The 12,235-nt window shown below is 30.7% G+C and overlaps 1 protein-coding gene and 1 long non-coding RNA gene across 2 annotated transcripts; both read left to right on the top strand.

Moving 5' to 3' along the window:
* The first annotated feature begins 232 nt into the window (after positions 1–232).
* Positions 233–729, top strand: LOC145107542 (uncharacterized). The gene is made up of 3 exons (XR_013707891.1): positions 233–292; positions 438–512; positions 617–729. It is a non-coding gene; the product is annotated as an uncharacterized LOC145107542 (long non-coding RNA).
* Positions 730–1,846: 1,117 nt separating this feature from the next.
* On the top strand, positions 1,847–10,414 carry LOC145106047 (uncharacterized). Its single transcript, XM_079043090.1, has 18 exons — positions 1,847–1,853; positions 2,211–2,296; positions 2,983–3,057; positions 3,125–3,275; positions 3,746–3,871; positions 3,963–4,025; positions 4,123–4,257; positions 4,345–4,407; positions 4,519–4,656; positions 4,747–5,004; positions 5,234–5,540; positions 5,642–5,931; positions 6,020–6,075; positions 6,165–6,582; positions 6,710–7,924; positions 8,056–8,121; positions 8,364–9,550; positions 10,268–10,414. The coding sequence occupies exons 1-18, from the start codon at positions 1,847–1,849 to the stop codon at positions 10,412–10,414; spliced, it is 4,788 nt and encodes a 1,595-aa protein (XP_078899216.1).
* The last annotated feature ends 1,821 nt before the right edge of the window (positions 10,415–12,235 follow it).

Raw genomic sequence — 12,235 nt, 5'->3', positions numbered from 1 at the left:
CTTAAGTATAATATATGTGTTATTAAATTCTATTATTTGTTTCATTTTATTTGTATTAATTAATATTAATTTGCTTTTAACCATAACAATAATACATAAGACATTTTTTCCAGGCTGGGGATAATCCGAGAATGTATCCTTATGACCTCAAATGTCTGGTACATAAAAAGATGGCATTCAAGATAGATGTTAATAGATTCAACGTATCCAATAACTACAATCGGTTGGGATACTTGGCTATACGCTTGATAGTAACGTTATCAATGCTTTGGAAAAAAAGTTATCTGTTGAGGTATTTATATACATCTTTTTTTGGAAATTATGATGCACACTTTTATTTAATGATTTTTACTAATTACTAATTAATTGTAAATCTTGATGGAATAAAACCTTAAACCCACAAATGATAATACATACTTTTTATGCACCTAAAGCAGACAGGTAATTCTGGAAATCCTGATGATACAGAAATCGCATCTCACGAAGCATCTCACGAAACGAAGTCGTTGAAGGTTAGCCTATAAAACTACATTATTTATTTTTATATAAATTTTTTTTATCAAATTTTTTTTGTTATTATTTTCGTACTAAATCTATTTCCTGATTTTGCTTCAAGGACGCCATCTCACAGACCGGTGATAATTTGACGCCTTCCATGCCCGACAAATCAGAAGCTACAAGTCCCTTCAAGTTTAATTCACCCCCAAATGTAAAAAAACGAAACGTTGGAGATACAATTGATGTTGATGAATATGATAATGTCAATTCGTCTACAAAAGTACCGCGCTTGAATTCCAAGGTCGATGGCAACACAGGTCTTTTAATACCAAAACTTGAAAAGTGATTTCAGTTTGGACTTTTTGAATCAACAATATTCTTGAATTTTTTTTTTTTGGGATTCTGTTTGGCAGTTTTGCTCTTCGTGGTGTTCAGTATTCAAACATTCATAGTTCTTGGTTTCTTTTTGTTTCTAATCTCTATCTGAAGTAAAAAACAGTTTTTTTGGGTTATGACTTTAATTAGAATAATCCAATTTTAAAGTGATTTGTTGGCGTAATAAATATGGATGTTAAGCTTTTAGGTAACCAATAACTTTTCTTTTTGTTCGATGTGTGTTTTGTACTTTAAGCCTTCCTTTATATGTGTGTCATAAGTGTGTCTACTGATGAAAGTTTGAATACTTAACAATTATGATTATAAAAATTCTAATTATGCATAGATATATCAAAAATAATTCGACAGAATTAGCTTTCATGTGCAAATAAAGCAATGTACTTTTCTTTTTCGTGTTATGAGTATATTAGCTATATGAAAAAACATGTATCAAATATGAATAAATTAAAAAAAGTGGTATATCAAATGCACATGAAATCGGTGCATGCATCACAGGAATATGTTTTTCAAAAATTATATGTAATGTTAGAAATGTACATTGTAATGAAGTTGTCACATGAGATATGTCTATGTATTTGAATGTGTAACAGTGGATAGAATGGATAAGCATCAGATGTCAAATTTGGCCTTTGTCAATCCTTTTGTTAACCTCTGCAATTTTCAGTCTTTACATTCCAAAATAATTGTGAATTTATTGTCTCCTCTGGTAGACCTAAATAACATGTCAATTTTTTTTATTTACAAATATTGCATCCGGAATGTTCATATTGATCTGGATCATTCACAACTTAAATATATCTTTTTGTTTCTGAATCAATACAAAGTACATAACACTTTTTGGCCAAAAAATATATATATATATGCAAAAGACTAATATGCCCTCGCCGGCTCATTCCATGTGATGTGTTAGGTTTTTTGACACAGGTGTATTTTTTTCAAAACACATACCACTATGACAGGTATTATGATTCGAAACTTCTTAAAATAAATCACATTTAAGCAAATTATGCAGATAAAACGTATTTTACAAATATAAAATACCATATTTTACCATTTATTTCTTTCACTTAGAAATTGATATTCAATATGGAAATTATATAATTACCTGATTAAGAGCATTTTTTATGGTATCCATATCAATCATATCTATTACATTTAATTTTCATTATTATGTCGATTTGATCATATATTTGTCAGTATATATTTGTCAGTATATATTTGAAACATATGATAATCAGTATTTCTTTACAGCATTGTGTGGTTATTATGGATCTTAATCTTAATAATCTCACGTAAGTTGAATTTCGAATATTCAGTTACATACTTCAATCCAAAGGACACTCTCTGCATCTCAATTCTGCTTCTTAATTTCGGATATTCAATCACCGACTTTTTTCCTTCGGTAAGTTTCTCATGATTATATATGATTGCTTCTCAATGTTTGTGTTAATCGTACAATTGAAAATTCTTTTCTTCTTCTGAATTCTGCGACTTAAATTCTGCTTATCATTGTTTTTTTACTCTAAACATCTGGTTGTTACTACGAACTGCTAAACATCGGCCATTAGGAAATATGAAATACTTTTTACACCTGGTCCACTTTCATATGCTTGATGTTTAGATAGACGTTTTTCGTGTAAAGATTGTATAAAAACCTACATGAATAAAACATGGATGAACATATTAAGTGACATTGAATTAAAGTTTAATGCTAAGTAAATAGTAGTAGGGTAATGCAAAAACGAAAATTTCGTATTCAGTAATATTAACAACTAAAAATGGTTCTGTTTAAGCCTACATCATATCCTATTTCCCTTTGATTAATATGTTTTTGGTGTAAACCGGTTCAAATCAATGACAAATATGTAATTCTATGAAACATGACAGAACTGCCCCTTAATTCAAAATAGAACCTACCAGTCAAGTAATACAAAATACAATCAACTAATAATAAAGAAGAAAAAATATAACAAAAAACTGATAGAAAAATGTATTTGTCATTATAACGTCACAGAAATGCCCCCGAACTCAAAAAACATAAATATAAAATTTTATTTCTATTCGTATTGATTTCGATTGTACTTTTAGCTTTCTTTGTGTAACCCCTCAATGAATCTGAAATATAAACAAAATAAAGGCAAAATAAATTCTGAAAATGTACAGGTTTGTAGTATATTACAGTACAAAAATTACCATTAATATATTTTCTCTTATTTTTCTTATATTTCAGATACTAACAATTAACATGGATGTTTACAAGACTAATAAGAAGATAAAATTAAATAATTTCTATCTTGATAATACAAAACATATACCGATGTACACTACATCAGTCGATCAAATTGTATCTTCTACAAATGTTAGTAACCCGGGTGCTAACGGTACGTTCAATTAATATGTTATTACTTTCTTTATAAAATTTTTTAATCTTAATTATAACTATTTTATGTCTCTCTCTCTCTCTCTCTCTCTATATATATATATATATATATATATATATATATATATATATGCTTATGCAGATTCAGATAGAAACATCTATCATGTTCAGGCTAGAGAAAAAAGAAGAATAAGAAAATTATATTTGGACAATAAAAAAAAAGGTATGACCAAATGAATCCTTTCAATTTCATCTATGTCACATCTTTTGAAAATGAAATTAATAGATAACCTACTTAAAGTCATGTACACATTTTTTTTATCAGTTAAATATAAAAGTAATTAATTTGAAATGCTTTTTTAAAGTAATATGTATTTATCAATATTAATATTCATATATTATTTATCGATTTCTAATATTATTTATAAGTTATTTTATTTATAATTTTTTTTTCTCAATGCAAATTTAAAGGAGTTGTCCATCGAAGTAAAAACGTATCCGCATCTACATCAAGTGCCAATGTTTCAAAAAAATCAATGTTACCAAATCATCCTTCACATTTAAATGTTAGAACTCCTTTATCTAACATTTCCAATGGTAAGTCATTTATTTGTTTAATTTATTTTTATAATCGACAATCTTATTGTATCATATATAATATTGTTTACCTTCAATTTTCTTATCCCAGTCATGGATATTTCCAATAACAGTTTTCAATCACCGTCAACAAACATCAGCTTCGATTCAAACGGTAACATACATCATTGTTTTTACACTTTCTTTCTAACCTTCAAACAAGTACACTTTTATTTATAATTTATCCATTTCTTATAACAATTTTTTTACAGAAACATTCAAAGGAGTGGTCAATCGAAACAAAAACGTATGCACATCTATGTCAAATGGGAAAATGTCAAAACAACCAATGTTACAAACACCTTCATATTTAAATTTTAGAACTCCGTTATCTAACATTTCCAATGGTATCTCATATATATTTTTATTTTATAATACATATATTGTCATTGTATCATATTTAATATTGTATACCTTCAAACTTCTTTTCCCAGTCATGGATATCTCCAATAACAGTTTTCAAACACCGTTACCAAACATCAGAATGGATTCAAACGGTAACATACTTGATTGCTCTTAAATTTTTTATCTTTGTTTAGAAATATAAATTAAAACTTATTATTTCATATTAAATACTAACTCATTTCTCATTAACATATTTTTTACAGACAAAATCAACGGAGTTGTTCGTCAAAATAAAAACATAACCTCATCTGAATCAACTGCAAACATGTCAAAACAATCAATTTTACAAAATCCTCCTTCACATTTAAATGTTAGAACTCCGTTATCTAACATTTCCAATGGTAAGTCATTTATTGTACCATTTCATCTAATAATATATATTTTTATTCTATGATATTTAACAATGCATATTTTTAATCTTTTTTCCCTAGCGATGGATATTTCAAAAAACAGTTTTCAATCACCGTTACCAAATATTCGACAATACTCTGTAATTTCAAATGGTGACACATCAAACAACTCATCTACAGTAACAAAGAGATCATCTTCAGTCATGTCTACCAATCCTAATCGTAATAAAAACAAAAAAAGGGCAAATTTATCTCCTATTCCAATAATTGGTTTGACATCCGATCAAGACAACAACGATGGTCAAAGTAATCAAAACATATACAACGGTATATCAAAAGGTAAATTTTTAAAAAGTATAAAATTTACAGTTGTTTATCCAATCATTTACAATTATCTAAACTTACAATATTAACTTTTTATGTAAAACTTAATTCACAAATTATTTGGATCATGGTGATCAGAATGTTGTATGCCAAACATGTTTTGCAAAATTATGGAAAGATGAATCTATCAAATGTAGAAAAAAGGATAATGAAAATTATTCTCTATGTTGTGGTTATGGCAAAGTTCAACTTCCAGAGTTAAAGAATGCACCTCCAAGTTATGAAATTCTTTTTAAATCTGGAGATTCTAAAAGCAAACATTTCATGAAGAACATTCGTTCGTACAATTCTATGTTTTCTTTTACGTCGATGGGTGGCAAAATTGATTTCTCAATCAATAGAGGCAATGCTCCATACATTTTTAGACTTAGTGGTCAAAATTATCATAGTATCGGAAGCCTTTTACCAAATCAGGGATTTAAACCAAAATTCTCTCAGTTGTACATATACGATACTGATAATGAAATCGCAAATAGACGAACATGCTTGGGGTACACTTTTCTATATTATCACATTAATATTAATATATATCTTATTGATCAGTAATACTTTCTTTATTTATCTTATGTTTATCTGTTAATGGTACTTGCAGTGGAGAAAATCAACGATCTACATCAAATTCTTCTGTCCTTGATGATGATATTATACAAGATTTGAAATTGATGTTAGATTCAAATAATGTCTTGGTTCAATCTTATAGGATGGTTAGAGATTGTTTTAATGAAAATCCTTGTGTTGATATCAAGTTGAGAATTATTGGAAGAAGGGACCAAGATGGAAGGACATACAACCTACCGTCTGCTTCTGAGGTAGCAGCTTTGATTGTTGGAGATATTGGTGATTCAATTGATAATAGAGATATTATTGTTCAAACTTCATGTGGTTCTCTACGACGTATTAGTGAATTACATCCATCATACATTCCTCTTCAATATCCACTACTCTTTCCATATGGTGATGATGGTTACAGAGTTGACATACCACATCGAGGTATTACATCTTCAAGCAACAGCAAGCGGCCCAACTGTACAATGAGAGAATTTTTTTCTTATAGAATACAGGACAGGGATCAATATTTTTCACTAATTCTTAATTCAAAAAGGTTGTTTTAACAGTTTTTGGTAGACGCTTATACTATGATTGAAAGCGAGAGATTACATTTCATAAGGAGCAAACAACAAATTCTTAGATGCGAGTCTTATGAGATTTTACGTAATCAACAAGACCTCGGGAATAGAGATATATCCAACGTCGGACAACGTGTTATCTTACCTACCTCATTCACTCGCGGTGCACGTTATATGATGCAAAACTACCTTGACGCCATGTCCTTATGTAAATGGTTTGGATATCCTGATTTCTTCATAACCTTTACATGTAACCCAAAATGGCCTGAAGTTAAAAGGTTTCTTCGTAACACTTCATTGCATCCTGAAGATAGACCTGATATCTTATGTAGGCTATTCAAAATAAAGCTTGATGCTTTTATTAAAGACATACGGGAAAATAAAATTTTCGGCATCGTTCAAGCAGGTATTGAAAGTTGTTGTTTAATAAAAATTTATTTTTTATTCTTTTTTCGTTTCTTAACATTATTTATTAGTTGCAAATATAATTCATTCACTACTAATCATATCTTTTTTGTAAAATTTATTTGCAGTTGTCTATACAATTGAATTTCAAAAAAGGGGTTTGCCACATAGTCATATTTGTCTATTTATGCATCCTGACTCCAAGCGGCCTACTGTTGAATATATTGATCCGATAATTTCCGCGGAGATTCCAAATATCAATGAAGAGCCAGAGTTGTATTCACTTGTAAGTGAATTCATGATACATGGTCCTTGTGGAGCTGAAAATATGAATTGCCCATGTATGGTTGACAGGCAATGTTCGAAAAATTTTCCAAAGCAATTCTGTAATCATTCTTCAGTTGATAACAACGGTTATCCCTTATATATGAGAAGAAACAATGGATATTTTGTCGAAAAATCAGGTGTCAAGTTAGACAACAGAAATGTTGTTCCATATAACAAATATCTGTTGAAAAGATATCAGGCACATATTAATGTTGAATGGTGCAATCAAGGATCTTCCATAAAGTATCTGTTTAAATATATAAACAAAGGTCCAGATAGAGCTACAGTTGCTGTTGACATCAACACTGATTCTCATCAAGAAAAGGTTGTCGATGAAATAAAAGATTATTATGATTGTAGATATTTATCTGCATGTGAAGCATCATGGCGAATATTTAAATATGATGTTCATTACCGATATCCTTCTGTGATGCGACTACCTTTTCATCTTCCTAATCAACAACAACTTATATATGCTGCAGACGATGATATTGACGATGTTCTTGAACAACCTTCAGTTGCTGCTTCTATGTTCACATCTTGGATGGAATGTAATAAAATTAATAAAGATGCACGAAAACTTACATATGTTGAATTTCCGACAAAGTTCGTTTGGAAAGCTAATCATAAGTTGTGGAAGCCAAGGAAAATTGGACGTTCAATAGGAACGATTCACTCTGTTTCACCTAAACTTGGTGAAATATACTTCCTAAGAATTCTTTTAAATAAAGTGAAAGGTCCAAAATCATTTGAAGAAATTCGTACGGTAAATGGTGAAGAATTTCCTACTTTTCGAGATGCATGTTATGCTTTGGGCCTCTTAGACGACGACAAAGAATATGTCGAAGCAATTAAGGAAGCAAGTCATTCAGGAAGTGGTTTTTATCTGCGTTTCTTATTTGCTACGATGTTAATGTCTGACAGTTTGGGTAGACCAGAGTTTGTTTGGGAAAATACATGGCAACTATTGTCAGATGGTATTCTTTACAACCAGCAACGTACATTAAAGTCTCCAGGTATTATAATTTTTTAACATTATTTGTAAAAATGAATATTATATATTTTCAATATGCAGCGTGCAAATTTGTTTATAAAAATTAATGTTTTTAATATTATATTGTTTTTTACATATTCATAATTTTTACAGGTTTAACACTCAATGAGGATCAACTTAAAAACTTGACTTTGTTTGAGATCGAACAGATTTTACTTCGTAACAACACCAGTCTTAAAAATTATAACAAAATGCCTTACCCTGATACTGATATGGTTTCTTCTTCAACAAATCGCCTTATCACGGAGGAGCTAGACTATGACATACCCATCTTAAAGAAATAGTTTGATCGAATGTTTCATGCATTAACAAACGAGCAGCGAAATATTTTTATTGATATCATGACTACAGTCAATGATAAGAAAGGAGGTGTTTTTTTGTGTATGGATATGGTGGAACAGGCAAAACCTTTCTTTGGAAGACGATATCTGCAGCAATTAGATGTAAAGGTGATATAGTTTTAAATGTTGCTTCAAGTGGTATTGCATCGTTATTATTGCCTGGAGGTAGGACAGCACACTCTCGGTTTATAATTCCATTGAATCTTACAGAGGATTCTGTTTGTAAGATATCGCCTGATAATGAACTCGGCAGATTAGTAAGAAAAACCTCATTGATTATCTGGGATGAAGCACCTATGGTCCACAAGCATGCATTTGAAGCTTTAGATCGAGCTCTGAAAGATGTATGTAACTTTGACAAGTCTGGCAACTCAAAAATTCCATTTGGAGGGAAAGTGATTGTTTTTGGAGGAGACTTCAGACAGATTCTACCTGTTGTTCAAGGAGGCAGTAGACAAAATATTGTTAATGCTTCTTTAAGTTCTTCATATATATGGCAACACTGCAAAGTCCATAGATTAACAATAAACATGAGACTAACCGTTGGAAGGGAACCATCTGATATTCGAAAAATACAAAGTTTTGCAAACTGGCTTTTGGATATAGGAGAAGGAAAAGTTGGTGGTTTAAACGATGGTGAAGCGATTATTGATGTTCCGGATGATATTCTCATTAATGATCCACATGATCCTATAGGTTCATTAATTGAGTTTGTATATCCTTCAATCTTGGAAAAATTCAACGTTATGAGTTATTTTCAAGAAAGAGCTATACTAGCTCCGAAAAATGAAGTTGTCCAACAAATCAATGATCGTTTGTTAGCACTGTTTCCCGGAGACGAAGTTGAATATTTAAGTTCAGATAGTCTTTGCCAATCAGAGTTTGTTCATGATCATTTTGATCCCAATTTATACTCCCCAGATATTTTAAATGGTCTTAAAATATCAGGTTTGCCAAATCATAGGTTAATTTTAAAAGTCGGTGTTCCAGTTATGTTACTTAGAAACATTGATCAAAAGAATGGATTATGTAACGGCACCAGACTACAAGTGAAGTCTCTGGGCAAACGTGTTATTGAGGCAATTATCATATCTGGAACTAATATTGGAAAACAAACCTTTATTCCAAGATTGTCTTTAACTCCATCTGAAAAAAAAATTCCCTTCAAATTTCAAAGAAGACAATTTCCTGTGGCTGTATGTTTTGCAATGACAATTAATAAAAGTCAAGGGCAGTCGCTATCAAAGGTTGGTCTGTATCTCAAAGATCCTGTTTTTTCACATGGACAGTTGTATGTTGCCTTATCGAGAGTTCAAAGTAGAGAAGGATTGAAATTGTTAATTTTAGATAAGGATGGTAGACTTACAAACAAAACTTGCAATGTTGTGTATAAGGAAGTTTTTAGAAATTTATAAATCATTCGTAGTGTTTAAATTAAAACAATTGTGTTTTTTTTTATTTAAATTTTTTATATATTTTTTATATACCATTGCAATCCATAATATTGATTTTGTTTTGATATTTCATTTTCACACTTTAATCAATGTCACATGGTGTTTATTGTTTGCTTCCTCAAATCAAAAAATTACAGATTTGCCCTCGCATTTCATAAAACATTCAAATATGCAAACTTTCACTTTAGTTATCTTTGTATTTAACTTTTCTAATGTTTGCTTGTGTTTCTTTTAACATCTATTCAAATTTGTATATTTTTGTACAAATATATATTAATATTAATTTTAAATAATAAATATAAAAATGTTAAACAAATTTACTTCTTATTAATAATATAATTTTTTTACAAATTTTTTACCCGTGGATTCCACGGGTTGTAACCTAGTTTGAACCTAAATACATGAACCGTTGTGACTGCCAATTACTTCCATTAACTGCTAATAAATATTAATATTAATTATCGGGAGGTGATATGAGTGAATTTCTTGGCCTTAAGCATTGGTGTTTAGAACCACCAGGGAAAGAGAAAGCTCAGCCGGAGAAGAAAATGCGTCGCCAGTGTGAAAGCTGTCGCCGGTGAACCACAACAGGAATGGTGGTCGATCATCAGCCATACCGACATGCCTCGAGAAGATGAGTTGGAGCCGTGGAGGTAAATTCGTTGACTAGTTTTGACTTTAATTGAATTTAGGTTGGTCTTTTATTGGTATTGGGCTGGTTATATGTCAATGAATTAAAAATGGGACTTTGTATTTAATTGGGCTTCAAATTAATAGGTTAACTGTAATGGGTTAAGAATTTAAGAAACTTAGTCAAGTGTTTAGGATTCAACGTATATAATTACACATGATAATCGATTTATTTGTGGAAGAATGATGATAAATAATAATCTAAATCAACAATCGGATAGTTTGGACTACTAGTTAAGGTGGGAATTGTTGGTAAATTAGATTTGGCTACTGAAACAACCAAGAGATAACAACCAATAATCAAATTTTTTTCACCAATGAATAAAATAAATATTATTGTTAAGACTACGTATTAATGTTCAATATTATAGGGAAATGCGATGAGAAAGTGGACAATGCTCGTGGTTGGATAGCTTTAGCAAACCGATCTATCAAATATTTAGAGTTAGACTTTTCAGTTGACTAAGTGAGTTATCCTGAACATACATCCCCTAAAATTATTGTTTTGAATAATTTTTATGTGATGTATAATCTATTTATAATACTATTAATTTTGTGTTCCTTATGCACAGTATTTTTTTTTTTGATTGGCTAGATTTTTTTTTCTTTTTTGAGTGAAAACGATGTTTCTTTTATATTTTCTTTTCGTATGGTTTTCTTTCACCGTTCCTGTTATACACGTGCTTTATGTTTTTACTTTTCTTTTGTTGGAAATGGGTGAGCAGAAACCGAACCGAAACCCAAGAAAACCGAAATAACCGCAAAAACCGAAGCCGAATAACCGCAACCGAAACAAAAACCGGTGGTGCGATTTTTAATTTTGAAAAACCGAAAAATTGCGGTGCGGTTCGGTTTTATGTTGAATAACCGCACCAAATTAACCGAAATAACCGCATAATTTAATATATTATTTAAATATTTATAATAATTATATTTAATTAATAAAAATAAATTAGCTGAGAAATTGAAGGAAGATGCATCTTTCATTTGACGAAGTGGGACCCCAAAAAATTGAATCAACTCTCACTCATTTGTCTTTTCCTTTTGCCCTAGCATTCGCCGCCCAAGCCTCCTGGTGCGGTGAAATGAATTTAGTATAACATAATAAAATGCAACTTGAAAGAATAAAAATGGTCAAAAATTTTGATTTATTTGCAATGAAAATCTAGAAATAAATGAAAGTCAACTAAAATTTTTGTTTTGAAGATGAAATACCACACGTTTTAACCGAAAAACCACACCACCTCATTTTATAGTTAAAAACCGAAACCGCACCGAAATAACCGCAAAACCGCAAAACCGAACCGAATCAAAACCACAATTTTCGGTTTTTGACTTTAAAAAACCGCAATTTGCGGTTGCGGTTGCGGTTTTATACAAAAACTGCACCGAACCACACCATGCTCACCCCTAGAAATATGCATCGTCATCAGTTTGCTACAGTAACCACCTCTCTCAGTTAATCTGCTTTTTCCACGATAGGATAACAGGTGTCTTCTTCCCGTTTCTCTCTTATCTTTCTCTGACGCTACCTTTTATCATCATCCTTTTGGGTTTTTTTCCACCCTTAAGATTCATAGGTTACTCTCCCTCTCTCGATTATTCTCTTTGATTTCTATTCCATTTTTGAAGGTCTACACATTCCATCAGCTCGATTTTGTTACCCTAAATTCAAGTTGGTGCTTCACTTCCTCAGATTCGCGTTTTCTCTGTTTTTTTCGTTGATGATCTGGAGTGAAATTGCTATTCCAACCTTCACATTATAGCCTTCTTCGTTATCTTCGTTCC

The sequence above is a fragment of the Lactuca virosa genome, chromosome 4, assembly GCF_052849685.1.
Source record: "Lactuca virosa cultivar CGN04683 chromosome 4, Lactuca_virosa_CGN04683_v6, whole genome shotgun sequence".
Lineage (NCBI taxonomy): Eukaryota > Viridiplantae > Streptophyta > Magnoliopsida > Asterales > Asteraceae > Lactuca > Lactuca virosa.
Note: the sequence above shows the minus strand (reverse complement) of the source record. Positions and strands in the feature narration are given on the sequence as shown.

Excerpts from the sequence above, each read along its gene's own strand:
- LOC145106047 (XM_079043090.1), top strand. Across the intron at positions 2,297-2,982 it reads TCACCGACTTTTTTCCTTCG|CTTTCTTTGTGTAACCCCTC; the intron begins GTAAGTTTCTCA and ends TTGTACTTTTAG. Across the intron at positions 4,258-4,344 it reads GTTATCTAACATTTCCAATG|TCATGGATATCTCCAATAAC; the intron begins GTATCTCATATA and ends TTCTTTTCCCAG.